At 44.7% G+C, this 18,576-nt stretch overlaps 2 protein-coding genes across 7 annotated transcripts in view; both read right to left on the bottom strand.

Annotated features, from left to right (window-relative positions):
* Positions 1 to 18,576, bottom strand: part of EEF1B2 (eukaryotic translation elongation factor 1 beta 2) — a 954,602-nt gene that overhangs the window by 450,923 nt on the left and 485,103 nt on the right. The window lies entirely within an intron of this gene.
* NRP2 (neuropilin 2) overlaps positions 1 to 18,576 on the bottom strand; it is a 115,473-nt gene that overhangs the window by 87,695 nt on the left and 9,202 nt on the right. For all 4 annotated transcript variants that reach the window (XM_050750818.1, XM_050750817.1, XM_050750821.1 and 1 more), the window contains exon 2: positions 12,485 to 12,662. In XM_050750818.1, the coding sequence (XP_050606775.1) occupies positions 12,485 to 12,662 (178 nt within the window). The remainder of the gene's footprint in view (positions 1 to 12,484; positions 12,663 to 18,576) is intronic.

Below are 18,576 nucleotides of genomic sequence, written 5' to 3' on the forward strand. Positions count from 1 at the left end.
TAGTCAAACTCCAGGGCACAGAGACCTCCCCTTCCTCTCTTTGTCTCCTTGTGGGATGAAGATCTGAGGGCAATGAAAATACCAGATTGCCATAGCACAATAGCATTAGCAGGTATCGGGTGTAAAGAATCCTTATGGCCTCAGTTAGGTTTCCACAAAATGGGCGTAAGGTATGTAAGAGACTTAACAGAATCTTGCTCTTTTGAGTTGTTCTGTTTAAATAAGGCTGAAGGACTTACCAAAATTAAAAGACACATCGCCAACAGGAAAAGTGAGCGGATTTGGAATCCATGATTTCGAGACTCACCCAGCAGAAATCTAGCTTGCAAGAGTTCAGATGGGATAACATATTAATTTTTGTAAGTGTGGTATTTTTATAAGCACATATATATCCATATATGAACATATGGCCCATGGAGTGAGAAAGCAGCATCCCGTATATTTATAAGCTCTTAAGTTATCATCTAGAGCACATATTCTTAAATGCGTGGATTTCTACTAGGGCCTACACATAAGTATAAGTGGGCTGGGGAAGCTCTGATGCTGTTTGCTGAAATTTTGTGTTTGTGAGTAGGCACATTTTTCTAGGGAAAAAGTCTGTGACAAAAGAAACGTTAAATTACTGTTAACTGAAACATACCTAAGAGGGTGTTGTGTAACCTGGGAAGTGTAGCACGTGGGCTTTGTGGACAGACACAGCTACTTTCTGGCACTTGCTCATGGTGTGATTATAGACAAGGTATTTAACCTCTCTGAGTTTCAGTTTCATCATCTACAAAATGGACATAATAACAGTCTCCACCTTTGGGGATGGTGGCAGGATTGCGAAGGTACATGCAGGCCCAGCACAGTGCCAGATGCCTTAGGAAGTGTCTGAGAGCCCCTGGCTATTTTTATTATTATCAGCATAAAACAAAACAGGATGGTGGATGTGGAGAAGAGAAGAGTTACATACACATGACACCTCGGGAGCCAGACGGGAGAAGATGAAACGAAAAGCACAGTTAGAGGCAGTCTCGATACCCCCCTTCTTGGGGCTGGGTTTCTAAAAAATCATCCCCCTGCACAAATCCATCAACAGTGTTTCAGACACTTGAGTTTTCAAGATTTTATGTCAAACTTGTGTTTCTGAGCCCAGGCTGTGTTTGAAACCACCCGTCCTCCATCTGCTGTGTTAGATAGCAAGGTACTCAAGCTCCCAAGAGGCTGCTGAGTTAATGCACATCAATGGGTCAGCACGGTGCATGGCACACAGTACGTGCTCAGTGAATAGCCATTTGTTGTTATTGCTGCTGTTATTCTTATTTGCTATTTAACGCCAAGGGCTCAAACAGTTCCCAAAATCTATCTGTTTGTGTATCTGCATCGGTACCCAGTGCCTTTTTAATAGTGGCTGTTTGCAGTTGCATTTTCTTCCTTCATTTCTTCCCACCAGAAATGTCTGATATTTTGAGCTTCTTATCCACAATCCCCTCACAACCAGGGTCACCACAGCTCTTCAGAAGGGAGGAAGTCTGACCACCCACCAAAGGAAGTACATGGAGAGAATAACCCAAAACAAACTGAAGGAATTATTCCAAAAAACCTTGAAGGCAAGAAAATGGAAACGACGAATAACATCTATTTATAATTGCTGGCTATTTTTCCACAGAGGCCCTGTGATGATGGTGAGGGCCCCGCCAATCTCATTGTTCCTCATGGAGCAGGCTGCCAAGAACGCCTCCCGGCGTGAGGAAGGAGGCCGCTCCAGACAGCGCCTCTGATAAGTCTCTCGGAAGGTGAACTTTCAGAGAATTGAGGGCACACAACAAAGCCTCCCCCACTTCTGCCCTGGTCCTTTGGGTGAATACCATTTCCCTCGCTGACCTGGCTGGCCAGCAAGGCACATTCCTGAGGCCGTGTGGTCACGGGTCTGCTCTGCTTCTGGACCAGCACACACACTGGAGGCCACTTGGATGAAACATGTTTGCTTGTGTAAGGAATGGTTTTCTAGGCAACCGGTGCCAATGTGAAGTTTAAGGCTTTGGGGCAGGCTGCTTTCAGCATGAGTGTCGGGTCTTTCATTGGTCTGCTCTGTGTCTATAAAATCCTCACCCTCTGCAGTCAACTCACAGGGCCCCTTGCTAGCATTCTGGAATGACACCAGAGTGCAAAGAAGAGCAGTCCACAATTTCTTTCCAGTTCTGTTCTTCTCAGTGGCAGTGGCAGCAGTCAAGGTGAATCCCAGCCTGGCCAGGACTTGCTGAATTTTCCTATGCTGGCCTGGGTCAATCACGCTTGCATGCCTCAGTTTGCATCATTTGACAAAAGGGAATGGGGATCAAGCTTTTGTGCCTGGTGGGGCTGCCTGCACGGGTGACCACCGAAGGGCAATCAGAGCACAGCGTCCGGGGTGCCTGGTGTGCTGGCAGCGCCTCTTTACTCGGCAGAGTGAACCGTTCCCTCCGGCATAGGTGTTCACACTGATTCTAGCTCCCGGGGGATCCACTTGTGAGGGCAAATCATAACTTCCCCATTTGTCCGAAAAACGGGAGCCTGCTGTGAACGGAAGTGTGCCGGGCACCAGGGAATCCCTCACAGCAACAAAAAAGTCCTTTTTGTTTTTCCAGGGATACAGGCTCCATATCATTTTTCTATTCCCCTTTGCTGGCATCCAGCCTCCCTAACAAAACTTGGAAGATGCAAAACTCATCTGAAAAATGTGCCATGCAGAAATCCAAGTAGGGGACAGTCTGGGAGTAGGTGACAGGTGTGATGGGACCCCTTTTAGAGTTCATTTACTTGGAGCTTCAGGTTACAGAGCTTGGAGCTTCTCCTGGCTCCAGGGGCAAACTTGTCACTACTGTGCAAAAAGCACCATGGTGTGGAAATGATGGGCCTGCACTAATGTCCAGGCAGGAAGGGGCTGCTGCCACGCCAGGGCAGAGATCCTGAATCTAGCACTCAGGGGCCAGTCAGCTGGAACTGCTTCCGCTTGTGACTATGCTCTCGACAGCTGCATTCTGAAGCGTCATGCTGCACAGGCAGCCCGGGCCACGTGAGGCATGTTAAAACACTCACCTTCTCTCCCCATCCCAGAAATGCCCTTTCCATTCGGAGAGAACAGGTTGGGGTTTGTTGGGGGTGGAGGAAGCAAGCATTTAGGAATGTGGGGTGCTCCCGGCTAGAGCCTCATAAAACCATGAAGAAAGATGTTTAGAAAGGACATGAGCTTCTACAAGAAAGGGAACCAGATTACAGGAAGTCTCTGAGCAGGATGGGAGCAGTGTGAGTCAGACCTTGAAGGATCTTTATTCATCGCACAGCCATAAGTGGGCTGTTTGTTTTGCACACAGAGCTTCTGGCTGGTTGGCCACAATATTGTAGTGACCAGTGGGGGCCCTGGCAGCGTGGGAGGAGGCATCAGTGCCAGGGATGAGCTTCAAGAGCCACATGTGGATAAAGGCCCAGGCAGGGAAGAGTACAGCAGAAAAGGCCCCCAGACGATAACTCAGTACCCCAACATTTAACCCAGCAGCCTGCTCTGAAGCTTAAACTAAATCCTGTATCTGCTTGGACCTCAGTTTCCCAGCAGATGACCCCCCAAAATAATACTTTCTTACCCTCCTACCACTTCCAAAAGATGACACATAGATAAATCGCTTTGAACTTTTAGATGAAAGGTGCTCTATAAACCTGAGGTCTCATCAACTGTAATTGTTACAGTAATTATTTTAATGATAATAATGACGATAACGGGAGGGGGGATCGGGTGGGGATGAAACCTCCTACTTTGAGACAAAGAACATCTCTTCCATTAAAACCTGCATCACGAATCCTTCTGCTCCAAGCTCTCAACCATCTCTTTCAAACTGCCAATTTCTGGGCTGAAATATTATTTACTCCTTTCCTTTCCAATAAAACAATTATTTGTTCCACCATTTGCCCCCTCACTCACTCTCCAGTGTATCTGGCTTCGTCCTGAGAGCTCGGCCATGGACTGTTTACATGTCTCGCTCACCCTCCAAGACTCTGGTTCAGCTCCATTGACACTAAAGGCAGGCGAATTCTCTCGGTGTGAGGAATCAATTACTTCCGCTGACACTCTATTACTGGCCCTCACATCTTTGGACTCCAGATGGAGAGTGAAGGTGGTGGTGAGGATGGCAGGGAATTTGAAGGGGATGGTGAGCGAGGCTGCAGGGGGATTGGGGGAGTAGGAGGTTGATGACAGGGAGGCAAAAAGAAACGATGGACTGAGAAGCCTCTGGCTTGTATTTAAAGACACAGAAAGAGATCTCTCTCCTTGACTGCCCTGCTGGCATCCGGAGGTGACTGCATGGCAGGAAGAGGCAAAGAAAAGGAATAAAAATGGAAAAGGAAAAGAAAAGGCTTGTCAAGGATATCTAAAGAAATCAGAGAGGCCCCAAATACCTAAGCACTGGGACAGCAGATGACAGCTTCAAGCAGATTGACACAGGTATACAAAGGCAGCTTTGGGCTGACTGGCTTCAAATCCAGCCCCACGATTACTACCTGTGTGATCGCTCAGGGCCTCAGTATCTCCATCTGTTAAATGGGATAATAGCAGTACCAGTACCAGCTGTGGAGGTTAAACATAGAAAGCTCTTAGGGTAGGACCTGATGTCTGGCAAGAGTTCAATAAATGTTTGCTATTGTTGTCTAATTCTGAGAGTTCCTTCACATGACCCACAAACATACAGTTGAGTCCCAGTGGGAAAAAGTAGAAAAATATTAGAGACTGCAAGATGCTCGCCTACAAAGCTCAAAAAAAGGCATAAAAAAAGTCATGCATTTCTGCTGCCCTCCCATACCTAAGCCCAACTCACACTTCTTTCTCCTTTTCCTTTTCCTTCTTTTTAGAAAATTTTATTTTGACCCAGCTAACATTTTTCAGGGATTCTCCTTCTAGGAAAAAAATTTTGATTATGTAAATTAAATACAACCATCTACTCTGCAATCAACTGAGATGAATTGTGAGGCACGAGGTCCCATAATGAAGGACGATTACAGAAGCTCTTTTCTGGAAGGAAAGACAAGGGCAGCTGATATCTTTTTTTTTTTTTTTTTTTTCTGGAATGATTTATCCAGGCAGAAGTGTAAGAATGGAATTAAATTATCTTTTGAGTTTCTCTTAATCCAAAGGCTTAAATCCCCTTGCCACTAAAAAGGACGAAACAAAAATAATATAAATTTCTTTTTCTATAGGACTCATGACTCCAGGAAAATACACAAATCCCTTTTTAGAAAAATCTTATGTTTTTACTTGGTATAGTTCCATCTCTTCTTTATCCCCTCCACACCTGGAGCTCTCACTGAATTTCTTAAGACAGACTCTCAGCCGGTGTAATTAGATGGGAGAATTACATGGAGTTACATGGGGTGAGATGCTGGCCCTCTGGGATCTCTGGGTTCGGAGAAGGTGCCAGGGTGGAGAGGCAGAACAAGTGGGATTGTGCATGATAAAATCTCAAGTGATTTTCTCAGTCAGAAGATAAAGCACATCGTTAAGAAGGGCATCCACAGTGAGGCTTGCATTGAGACGGTTACAACTGCAACGCTCAGTTTCAAAAACAAACTGCCCAAAGTAATTCCAGCTGCTTTTTAACCTTGGTAAGAGGAGGAGAACAGTCTGTGAGTTGTTTTTCCCCCTGATCCATGGGCGAGGTGGAGTTGCTGGGCGGAACCTCTGGTCAAAGTTGGTAAGTGTCGGGGCCACAGCCAGCTGCTCCCATTAGTCCACCACGTACCTGGAGGTGGATCTGTTTCTGTCATTAGGATTGTTGCAATACCGAAAAGTATTACTGCTCACTGGTTCCTTAGGGGAATCAGAATAGTTCTGTGGTTGGGCAGGCAGTAAATAATAATGTCAGTAATAATGTCGTGAGTGATCAAGCCAACAGCCTCTCCTCAACAAGCACAAGGCACCCTCTTGAACCACACAGAATTCTCGCTATGCTTTGTTGGCTTTTCAGACTTCAACGGACACCAGCTAAAGCCACACCTCCAACTGGGCAATCTGGCCTCCCGCCCTCTATTCATAGGAAAGAGACTTGGATTCAGAAAGTCTTGTGTAGCAGGAAATTGACAAGAGGAGCTTAATCTGAAGTGTTACCTGGACTTTCCCAGGTCAAACCCCACTTTCAGGCATTCCACTTGAACATAGGGTATGAGGCTGCAGAGACCCTACAATGGACAGGGAGGGTGGGGACAGCAGAGAGTCCCCATAATCTCAGTCTTTCCTGCTTCCTGACCACCCTGTCTCCTAAGGAGATGGTGGAAGTTGTCTGGCCAGGAAATACAATTAAATAGTATTGCTCAGGCACCTCTTCACTGGGAAAAAGGTTTGTGTCAGCAAGTCACAAGGACAGCCCCTTTTACTCTACCCTTACAATGTCACTGGTAAGAAATTGGGTTCAGGAATGTTCAATTATTTTGGTTCCTGAAGGCATCAAACCATCCCTCCTTGTCTTTGAGCATTCTGCTGTCTGCCTGTGACACGAGCCAAACACACTCCCTGCTGCCTGGCCAACTTCTTTAGAATTCATATAGGCATCACCTCCTCCAGGGAGCCTTCCTTGATCTTCCCAGCCTAGGCTGGACCTGGATGCTGTGGGCCCACATAACAGGTCCATATCATGTCCCCGGCCAAACGCATGATGCGGGGGAGGCAGAGAGCACAAGAGTAAAGCAGAGATTGAAAACTCCAGGGTATCTGGCTTCAAAACCCTTCTCTGCCACTTATGGGAGTGGAACCTTGGGCCAGTTGCTTAACTTCTTTGAGCCCAAGTTTCCTCATCTGTAAATGAAAGAGTAACAGCAACTTTAGGGAAAAAAATATGATTTATTCATCACTGTATTCCCAATACTACCACTTAGCACATAGTAGGTGTTTAATAACTATTTCCTGATGAATGAATGAATGGTCTATTACCATTTTGTTGGTGAGAGACTCATGTCCCAAATCAGTTAGTGACGTTCTTGGCCTGTGTCCTACCCCCTAAGATTATGTCACATTCCCAGATGGACAAATAGGGAAAACAGATCGATCTGTCTTCCAACACAGATTCAGCTCATGCTGACCGATTGCCTGGCATTTCCAATGTAAAAATATCACTAAATCACTTGCACACACCTGCCTAGCACCCTCTTAGACTAGGTGCCATGGGAGTTTAGACATGAAGGGCTTTGTGCCCTTGTAGAATTTACATGCTGAGAACTCAAGATGACCACATATGAACAAAAAGTAAGTGACTCAGGCAACATCAAGTGCTCTGGGACTTCAGAGGAGGGGCTGATAAGACAGAACTGCAGGAAGCAAGGAAACTCAGGGGAGGAAGATGGGAGCTTGCAGCTGGACACTGTGGAGGGAGGGGAGGAGGGCCGGAGCCCTGGGAACCCAGGGGGCTCACACAGATGTAAAACTATGCTTGGTTATTTGCAGGGAATGGAGATTATTTACTGAGCACAGGGAAACACTGCTGGCTGAGTGGGGAGGGGCCAGATAACTGAGGTCTGGTCTGATCCCTCTGTTTACTATGATCAGGTTATCAACTGGGAAAGTGCTACCTTTCTAAGATATCATCTCTTACTTTGGGAGAAACAGACACATCTTCTAAGATACAGAGGGCCCCTCTGGCTGTAAATAAACACAAGAGCACCCTGTTTATCTAGGACACTTAGAGGCAAATATCCAAAACCTTAAATGTGCAGAATATGAGGGTGTGGGGGAGTTTAGAAGAAAAGATTGTGAGCAGCTATACTGATGTTGAGAACTCCATCCTCTGTTGCTCTTACGCTTTGTCACTTTGGGATCCCTCCCCAGTCCTAACTCTGCTGCAAGCTTGGCTGGCCGAAGCCAGCTGGAAATGCTGGCCTTGGGATTGCACTGGCTTGGGCAAAGCTTAGGTTCCAGAACTCAAACTTCCCAAGAGACAGCAAGGGCTCCTGAAGCAAAATTGATAATCCAATAAAAACGCAAAAACAAGTCAGAAGGGGAAGGCTATAGGAGACAGGCATACTCGTAACAGGATGTGTGAAAGCAGGAGGATTGATAGAAAATCGTCCCACACTGTCCCCTGATAAAGTCTAATGATGCTAACACAGTTGCTAATTTATTGAGCATCTATATAAAAAGGCAGAGCAATCTTGCAAAATATTTATTATTACGACAGCTTTGCAGATGAGGAAACTCAGGCCTGGGAAGTTTGAAAGGTCAATAAAATTCAAATCTTAATCTGCCTGTTCCAAATATGGCAATACCTGGCTGCTGTCACAAAAGTGAAGCTTAGAATTAGAAGCCCGAACATTGAGAAAAAGTTGACTCCTCTCAATGTAGGTTTTAAAGAGACAGGGAAGTGCAGCACATGATTTACAATGTTCTTGATCAGAAATCCTTTAAAAAAAGAACTCTTGGAACTCTAAGGTTCTTTTTTAAGAACTTTAAAGGTGGATATTTCAGTATCTGGACAATTCACCTAAACGGAATGTCATTATTCAATGATACGTGGTAAATGAGATATTGCTGTGCTGAACATAGCACATCAAATCATTTATGTAGACTTCCTTGAGAGCTTTTTAGCCTAAGAAATGTTCTTTCATTTCTTGCTAGGTTTTGCACTTTCTGAGACCCATCAAGATATCCATCTAGAAATTACCATTTTTTTTTTTTTTTTTAAATGAGACAGAGTCGCACTCTTTCGCCCAGGCCGGAGTGCAGTGGCGCAATCTCAGCTCACTGCAGCCTCTGCCTCCCAGTTCAAGTGATTCTCCTGTCTCAGCCTCCAGAGTAGCTGGGATTATAGGCGTGCACCACCAAGCCTGGCTAATGTTTTTTGCATTTTTAGTAGAGATGGGGTTTCACCATGTTGACCAGGCTGGTCTTGAACTCCTGACCTCAGGTGACCTGCCTGCCTCGGTCTTCCAAAGTGCTGAGATTACAGGTAGAAATTACCAATGCTTAAAGGACCCAGCCTCTTAGTTTGGGTTTTATTTGGTTGAGCCTCTGGGATGGGGTGGGTGCTGGGGCTGTTTGAGAACTCCTGAACAAGCTGTGTATTATATGCAGGTGGGTGTTTTAAAAATACATACATTTTAAATTTTAGAAATGGAAAAAACCACTCAACTTTGTGTATGGGTTTCTAAAACCATAACATTCAGTCTGTTGGCTGATGACTCAAGCGAAAAGCCTCTGTCTGCCGGAGCAGCAACATCCTAGCATCCTCCATTCCACAGGGAATAAAGTGGCTTCTCTCTGTTTGCCCAGACGGCCTGTAGTCTCGCCCATTTGTCCTTTGGCCTCAGGAGTCCAGCTGTGCCACAGTGGCCTCTGGTTTCCGCCCACAACTTCTATACAGGCCCCAAAACAGCCTGTGGGTGCCCAGGATTTGCATTTCTGCAAGTGACTGGAGGGAGGAGTCAAGGGAAGTTCACCAGAGATGGTGGCCTTGGATTGCACTGAGTCAGGCAAAGCTGTGGCTTGTGAGTGAAATTTTCCAAGCAGACAGCAAGCTTCGATGGAACATAGTTAATAAGCAACGGTTAGGGGAAAAGGTCTATCTGGGATTTACTCGGCAACCGTCTCAACCTTTGGGATGTAGATTTCAAGGCATACAGGGAGCCAAGGGCTCAGGGGCCACAGCCCAGGATAAATTCTTTCATATCAGGGCCCCGTTTCCAGGCCTCGGGGCAATCTTTGCAGTTAACCCTGCTCACAGGAAGAACCTGGGCAAACACGAGGTTGGGCGTGCTGACCACTGCTCTGTCTCCACAGCTGAGCTGGCTGCTCCTCCTGACTTTCTTGCTCAGTTCCCCTTTTTGCTGGGGCATTGCTGCTGTACCCTGTGATTGGAAGACCAGCCCAGGCAGTTTTCTTTTGGGAAGTACCGACTTTATGGGCCTGTCGAGCCAAATCCAATTTGAAGCATGCACCCAAAATAAAAGGAGAAAGCAGGCTAATTTCCTTGGATAGTGAGTGCTTTCCAAACACAGGAGCTCCCTTGGAATGAAAATGCAGTATGGAAGAGAGAGGGAGAGCCGGAACGCAACAGAACTTCCAGGACTTCAATTAGATTAATTGTTCCTTTCACAAGAAAGTAAAACAAGGCAGTGGGGAGGGGAAGCCCATTTATTGCAAATGCAAATGGCCAGGGGAAGTGTCAAAAATACCTTGAAGAGTGAGAGGCTGAGAAAACCAGATGTGTCTTTCTAAATACAAAAATTAATGAGAGAGAAAGAGAGAAATGGGGAGTTGGGGAGGAACAGAGAATTAATGACAAGGTTAAGTGGATGAGGCTTAATCCCAACAGAGCCTCTCCGACAGTTTGGCCCTGGGAGAACAGACCCCAGAAAAATTTTTTTTCTGACCTCCTTCACTTTTTAGGTTCAAACCAGACACATGAGGTCATGGAATGGGGAGAAAAACAGGAAGTGATTTAGCAAGGATGATAAACCAGAAGATAACCCTATAAATCCCCTACTCCACCTCCAGCAAGGGATAATGCCTTCTTCTTTCCCTTGTCAGAGGCTCTGGCAACCTTTAGTTCTCTCCAGCTCTGGGACTGAGTCCTGTCCATGGAAGGGGTACCCCGCAGCCCAAAGCAGGACAGGAGCATGTTTTTCTGGCCTTTCATCCTTCCCAACACGTTTTAAGCCATGCTTACTAGCTCCTAAGTTTTTCCTTCCAAGAGCCATGCTTTCTCCCTCTGCCACTATGAATATACATAGGATGACCTCTTGGCAAGTTCACTGGGAGATTTGCTGGCATAAGCATAACAGAATTTGGCCCTTAGTCGAGAGAGGTGCTTAGTCAAATTTCTCTGAGCTCAGACCCAGGCTGTCTCTGTACATTATGCTTCCGTTTGTGCCAACCTTCTGCAGTCCAGCCAGAGGAATTAAAGCCCAAAACACCTTATAAAGAAGCTCTTATAACAGAAATGCTTGATAAAGTTCACTGTCAGGGAATCAGAAGCCTTGGGATGCTGAGCAAATGTATGCAGGGTACTCATGTAACTTAGACAAAGAGGAACTGATGAGTTTCCCTATGTCATCCGTTGAGTCAAGAGTGGATCTGGGATTAGAAACTTCATCTTATGACTCTTCGTCACATGAGGCATCCATCCGGGAAACCCTTTGGTTTTCAACAAAGACTACCTCTTGTTAGGAGAAAACCATTATGTAGGTGCAAAGTAGTCCTAGGAGGATAATAATGACATCAATTCACTGAGCCTCACAGTCTGGCACTAGTTAAAGAGGGGCCTTGTTTCCTCCATGAGGAAGTGCTGGCCCAGACCTGGCCTGTAGGAGTTTTGCCTTCTCCTTGGTACCTGTGCGCCAGCTGGCCCCTTTATTAATTTTTCAGTATTTGCAATTCCTTGCTTAATAGCAAGGAATACTTAGACAATGTATTAATCACATGGGAGCACTGCACACTTATCAGAGTAACAGCATGCTGTAGGCGCTCATTTGGGGCAGAATATGACTGTTGGCACATTCTTTTCTGCACAAAAACTCTCACTTTAGTTCCAATGAGGAAAGACTTTAAGATGGAGCTCAGTAAACAGTGCAAAGCACATCTGCATTCTAGACATGCTGCCTGCTTCCCAACCTTAACTTTTAGGGACCTCAGTGTTAACATGGCATTTCTAAAGTACTCACAAGTATCTAAATGTCCACTTGGGATTTCCTAAGCCACACATTTCCAGGGTGGCAGAATCAATGTTGTAAGACCAGCTGAGTCACCTTGGGTGACTGACCTAACCTCTCTGTGCTTCAGTTTTCTCTCTTGTGCAAAATGGAGATCATAATGGCACTAACTTCCCAGGGCCCACTGTGCAAAGTAAATGGATTAATATTTGTAATGCAATTAGAACAGTGTTTGTTAAATAAATCCATAACACTGACTTTGAGACTCTAACTTGTGTAACACAGGTATCAAGAACCAATATGAATCTTAGAACTACTTAGATTTTTTTTTTTTTTACTACTCTTTTTATTTTTCTATAAGGAAACCAGTTACCACTATATAAAGTAACAGGCTGATCCTGCGTGGCTGGATGCGGGGGAAGTCTCCGCTTGGGGATACAGCTACTATCTTATTAAGGAAGCGGGTGGGGTTTATACATATAGCAGCTGTGGAAATGGGGAGATCTCCAAGAGGAAGGTAACCCAAATTCAAGAGGTGGAGTTTTGTAGTCCAGCCCCTGCCACCACATGGAAATTCTCCTCCACTACCAGCCTTTGGAGGTAGTTTAATATTCTCTACTTTTCACTCAAGAAGCCTCTTTCCACCATATTGTGGGATCAGCCACACCTTTATTTCCCTGGAAAGGGAATGCCCCTTGAGGTTTTCCTCTGAGGCCAGGATCCACCACTGGTTAGCAGCAGGTCTGGGGGTGAGGGGTGACAGAAGTGACAAGAGCAGGGGTTGGGGGCGGAGCATGTGCATCTCGTGGATGGATACACAGTGGGACAGGACAGTGCTTACTTGCAGTCATGCTTCTCGATTTCAAAGTGAGGGTTGAAGTTGAGGACAATCTTCTGGTTGGGTTCGGGGGCGTAAACAATCCACTCGCAGTTCTGGTGGGAGGGGTAGTCCTGGGGGTAACCGGGAGAGGTGATATAACCAGCATCTTTGGAATTCAAACGACCTCCACACGGTGGGTCTGAAAGAGAAATCAACAACCCAAAGAACTTCAAATATGTTACAGCTTTCTTCCCCCAACACTCCCTCCTTCTCTTCTGTACCAGTGTCTGATTAAAACTATTTTACAGACCTTTTATGGCAGTCCAGAGGACTAACCTACTGACTCATTCGGTGGAAGAGATTATTCCAGCTCATCCCTCCCCCTACCCACCCGACTACACACACACACACAGATGAAAGTATTCCAGAACATGGCCATAAATATTCTCAATTACATGGTCTGCGATTGAAAAAACAAGAGGACTGCAAACTCAACATGCCTCCCTGCCTTTCCTGCCTCCCCTCCTTGGCCCATCTTCCTCTCCTCATTCAACCTCCCATCTCTATCTTTATCTCATAAATCCTTCATTTTATTCGGTGTCTCCCAGCCCAACCCAGGCGGCCAGCAGTCAGGGCTCCGGGAACTGACAATGGTGGTTTTGTGGTGCCGACCCACAAGCGAGCCTGGTAACAATTACATGTGGTGCAGAGGAAGCACTCTCAGCTTTGGGCCAGAACAGGCCCTGGAGGGTGATTGCAGCCCCCTTTTTTTTTCTTTTTTAAGAAAAAAAAATGCAAAACCCCCAAACATTTAATTCCACATATACCACAAGTTTGATTTATTATTTCATTATACACCGAATGGAAAAATCTGTATTAGAGAATCTACTGGCTCCAGCCTTGGAATTTCGACAAAGGTGCTTTGTGTTGAATGAACATCTGTTTCTTCTGCACTGTCTGCCCACTATCCCTCCTGCCTGGTCACCACCACCAGAGTGTGCTGCTGCTTTGTCCAGTCATAACTGGCCATTTGAAGGAAGAGCTGGCTCCCTGTACCCGCAGTGCCTGGCTGGAGGCAAACAGCTTCATGTGGCCCAGGAGGGAAGGGAGCCACCTTCAAAGGCTCCAAAGGTGGGTGATGACATTTGAGGAATCTCATCTATTCAGGAGTAAAGTTCTGCAATCCCCAGCAGGGATTCTTGGGAAATAGGGAGTTTTACTTAAATACCACAGTAGAACAGAAGCTGGGAAGGCACATGAGACAGAGAAATATTCAGAAGCCTCTCGGAGACCTTCCTGAGATGTGTGTGTCTCTTAGCATCAATCACGATTTAATATCGCCATCTGCATGGAGCAGCATGGGCCTGTGAATTATGTATTACGACTCAGCAGCCGCCCTCCAGGATGGGTCTTTCTCCTGTGTTCACTCTTTGAGGGAACAGGTCATGCATTTTTTAACTCTACAGGTGCACTTTACTATTCCCCATGTCTGTTGGCATTACTATCTCCCAGACCTCTGCTTTAGACTACCGGCCTGACAGGCTTTAAATGCATAAAAGATGGGCACGCTGCACACGGGTGGTTGGGACACAAATCCACACAAGTAGCCTTTTTGGCATCAAGCCTCCACAGCTCAAACTGTGCCGTGTTGAACTGCCCAGAATCGAATGGATTCTGGTCCATTTCCTACTGGGTGGAAAACAAAAGCAGCCATTTCCTCAGGCTGGTACACAGCACATCATCTTCTTACCTAATGACCCTGCACCCACTCCAACCATGAGGACAATGAGCTCATCCCTCCCACCCAGACCACAGGAGGCCAGCCATGAGGCCCAGTTCCTCTGCAGCCAATACCCACGGGCTTTCCAGGTGCCCACACCACTCACCCATGCTGGGAACCCAGTGTCATCTAGCCAGCCCATTGAGGCCCACTGGTCCTGGCTTATGCATATGAAATAGGGCGGAGTGACCCTCTGAGAAGGCAGAGGTGTGAGGACATAGATCACCAGCTGCTCTTACTCAACTAGCAGAAGAGGGAATTTTCTACCAGGTCCAGTTCCTTTGCCAGCTATTTTGCAGAAAACTGCAGCCCTGCCACCAACTCACCCCAAACCACACTTTTTTGCCTTGGAATTCATCAGAGGAAACCTGAGCTGAGCTCCTGTTTAGTAACTGTTATGGTTTCCACATACTCTCCACTCTCCCCACCCACACTCTCTCCCTCCTTTCCCCATCCCTTCCTCTACTTCTCTCCAATTACTCTTGAAAGAGGAACTTTTCTCCCTCAATTCCCCACACCCCACGTTTAAGCTTTTAGTAATTAGAACAGGCACACAGATCAGCAATAAAGATAGGAAACTTTTTCACAGGAAAGTTTCATTTCTCATCTACAGTAGAAGCAATCATTTCTCTACTACCAAAAAGAAAAAAAAATCAAACTACATATATCCCATAGCTTATAGTCTGCACTGTCTGCTGTTAAACCAAAAGAAAAGGGAGTCATCCATTTCTTTTTTTCTGTTCTTTCTTTACCTGAAGAAAATCAAGGCACTTATTGAAGTATCAGAGAACTCATTAGAACGTCTGCTTCAGTTGTGTGTGGTTAACCTTTTCAATACTCACAAATTTATAAATTCACATTCTTGTTTGGCTTGCATTCACACTCAGAAACACACACATAGATATTGAACATACTTCAAGTACATATACATATCAGTAATTCACACTTTAGTCCTATACACACGTTCACACCTTCTCATAAAATATCACACATCATTTGCACATATATCCACAAAGATAAATACTAGAATTTCTGTTTTTATTTTTCTTGGAGAGAACAGAATTCTTGAAACTTATCAGTAAAAATTGTAAAGAAAACACAATCATTCTATCTCTCCTCTTGATAACCGATCTTTCCTTTCTAGGGTTGGGGACACATCATTTCTTAAATACAAACATGTCCCAATAGAAATTAACTAGAATTTTTTCTGAAGCGCTATACCATCCATTACTTTGTAGGTCTTTATTGTGTTCCACAATGAACTTTATACATGGTTGCTGTCCTGTTTCAGAGGAGTCAAGTTAAGCCAAAGGAGAGTTGAACTCAAGGGCAAAACCCTTAAGGCCAATCTCCATATACAGAGGGAAATTGACCCTGTTTGAGCTACTGAGCCTGTTCGGTGAGTTGACAAAAGACTTCATTCTGCAACTATTTCGTGAATACCTTTACACCTGGGGCAAATTCATCACCCAAAGAGAGATAGCAAAACCCAGGCTTGGACTATTCAGAGCATTTTCTCCTACATCTGGGAGGGAAGCCTGCGGGATGAGCCAGGTCAGGTCTGAGAAAGGCCCAAGGCTGAAAGGAATAAAGTGACAGCTCCAGCTGTAATTGGAAATAAAGAGAACACTAAGTTCTGAGGTCACCAAGTTCTGATTTTCCTCCTATAATGATTACTTAGGTGTTTTTTTTTTTTTTTTTTTTTTTGAAATGTAAAGTATCAGATTGCTTTAAACTCTGTCTGCTCTTTTTCTCCTTCTTAAGTATTGTTGTTTCACTGGTAGCCTAAGTACCATCTGCTGCTGCCTAGGGGTAACATAGCCCTGGAAAGGCAAAGGGATGTTGTATCCCTTCACTTAGGAACTCACCTTCCTGCAGAATCCAATCACTTTCCTTGCAGATATTTAATTTTTAAGAAGTATTAAGAATGGGAAAAGAAGATCTTTTAAAAATCTGGTCTGCCTTCTAGAAAAATTTAGTTGGCATTGTTTTAAAGGAACACTGTATAACCTGAACTTGACAATAATATTTGCTAAATACGGAAGCCTGACTGTAGTGAGAACTTTCTAAATAATCCGATTACTATGGCTTACTTCACGACAGCTTGGTAAAAGACCAATCAGATCCCTCACTTTAGTTGAACTAAAGGAGAAAGTCGTTGGCAAAACCAGGGAAAATTGGCCATTGGCTGGATGTGGGATTAGAGGGCCCAGTTGTTGTAAAAGGTGAGTCTGGGGTAATGGGACTGGGTTACCGGGAGAGGGAGGGATCGACATTAGCAGAAAGATGGGAGATGGCACCCAGCTCTTAACTCACTCAATTTGACCTTTCTGGGGCTCAGCTTCACAAACTGTAATTCAATGAATGGACTGAATTAGGTGTGTAGCTTTCAAATTTATCTGTTTTTTTTTAAGTACTTTTTTTTTTTCTTGAACAAAACTCTACCTAGACCTCTAATGTACAAAGAAAATAAAAGGGACCTCTTCTTGGATGCTGGGAGGGAGGTAGCCAGAAGCAGTGTAGTGTCCAGGCCGCCTAGTTCCTGCTCTCAGCTCAGAAGGGCTTCTCTGCAAGCCCACTGGGGCTTCCTGGAACATGGTTTGAAACCCCCTAAATGGGGCCTCTGATTCCCTGTTACTTTAGAATGCTGTGGAAAAGAGAAAGAGCAGATGACTAGGAGACATCTATTTCCTATGTATACCTGAGGGCACTTACGGGAGAAAAGCAATCAGTCTCATTTCCTCTGAAAATAATACTCTTTATTTACTTTATAATTTATTTCTTATCCACAGCATAATCCCACCTTGTCCCTATTTCCACAGCATTGTTTTCATTTAATTATTGGTAGCAAAGCAAAGAAGAAACTCTTTCTTCTACTTAAAAAGAAAGGAGGTTGTCACTTTGCCACTTACTCCACCAGGAAGTTTATTAGAAATAGCATTGGAGCAGGATCTAAAAGTCTAGTAATCAAGTCTAGTCTCACCACTAGCAAGCTGTGTGACCTTGGGTAAGTTAGTAGACAACTCTGAGCCTTTGTTTTCTCATCTATAGAATGAGAGGGGTGATTCTAAATGTCAGTTCCAGTGCTAAAATCCAAAGCCCATATAATGAGGTAGGGAAAAGATCCTATAACCCATAGATTGAGCCAAAAATTCAAAAGATTCTCTACCCTCCTAGACAATAAGACATTTATTCAAGGTGCTACCCCTGTTCTATCTGCTTGGTAAGCCTGAAACAAAACTCCAGGATTCTTCAGAAAACACGTCTGTCTTGCATTATGGGGAGTTCAAATGTCTCCTTTAATCACGTCAGGTCTACTGACACGAGTTTCTTTTTGTAACTGAGTCTGTGGCTGCATATTTATAAATATTATGGATACACAGTTCTGTGTGTGAGCATGTCAACAACAGTGATGCATGAAAAGAAAAACCAAAAGCAGTTTCTTCAAATCCCTCACCCAGATCATCTAAGTCGTTGGCTCAGGGTTTTAACCAAATTTTGCTCACCAACCCGGGATAAGCTGCGTTTTAAGAATTATTTCTGTGAGCTGAGGCTGGATTTTGTTTTATTCAAAGCAACTTCAGCCTGTCACAAGACAGTCTCATAAAATCTGTATCTTGGCTTAAGCTGGGAAGAAATGAGCCAATCCATCAGCCCAGGAATGTGGCTGTTTGACCACTTCCTAAGGCAACTGGGAAGGGATGCAATCTACTCAATTTATGGAGACTGGTGGCAGTGAATGATGCATCCTGAAGGCACAGCAAATGGAAATCCTTCTGAACTTTTGCAATGATAAAGTTCAAAATCTGAATAAAAGGGCCATCTAGGAGGGAAGGAGAGAGGGAAGCAGAGAGCAGGAGAGGAAGCCAGCATATGAGTTTGGAAATGAATAAAGAATGAAGCAAATTTCCCTCTCTTAAAACACCTCCAATGAATTCACCTAGGAGAGAACTGGAAATTGGGTATGGAAATGGGGCCTTTTGAACATCTCTCCCCTCAATCTAGATTCTAAAAATGAAGCCTCATTTCATCGGTGAAATGTAAGTTTGATGCGATTACCTCTTCTGACCTCGAGTCATGCCACCTGTGGTAACCTTGTTATTTGTCATCTTATATCATAAACAAATGCAATTCCAATAGGGCAGCCGATATAATGTCATTAGTTTGTATTTATGTCCGCTCTTTTCCAGCCCTCATTGCAAATGCAATTTTGATGCCATTGATGAGAGATCTGGGATTACAATTCCTGACCATTTTAGCAGACATTTGGGGAAGGAAACAGAAGAATAATTTTGAGGTCTCTCCAAAAACCAAAGGAGAAAAAAAGGTAATA

The sequence above is a fragment of the Macaca thibetana genome, chromosome 12 (assembly GCF_024542745.1).
Source record: "Macaca thibetana thibetana isolate TM-01 chromosome 12, ASM2454274v1, whole genome shotgun sequence".
In the NCBI taxonomy this organism is placed as follows: domain Eukaryota; kingdom Metazoa; phylum Chordata; class Mammalia; order Primates; family Cercopithecidae; genus Macaca; species Macaca thibetana.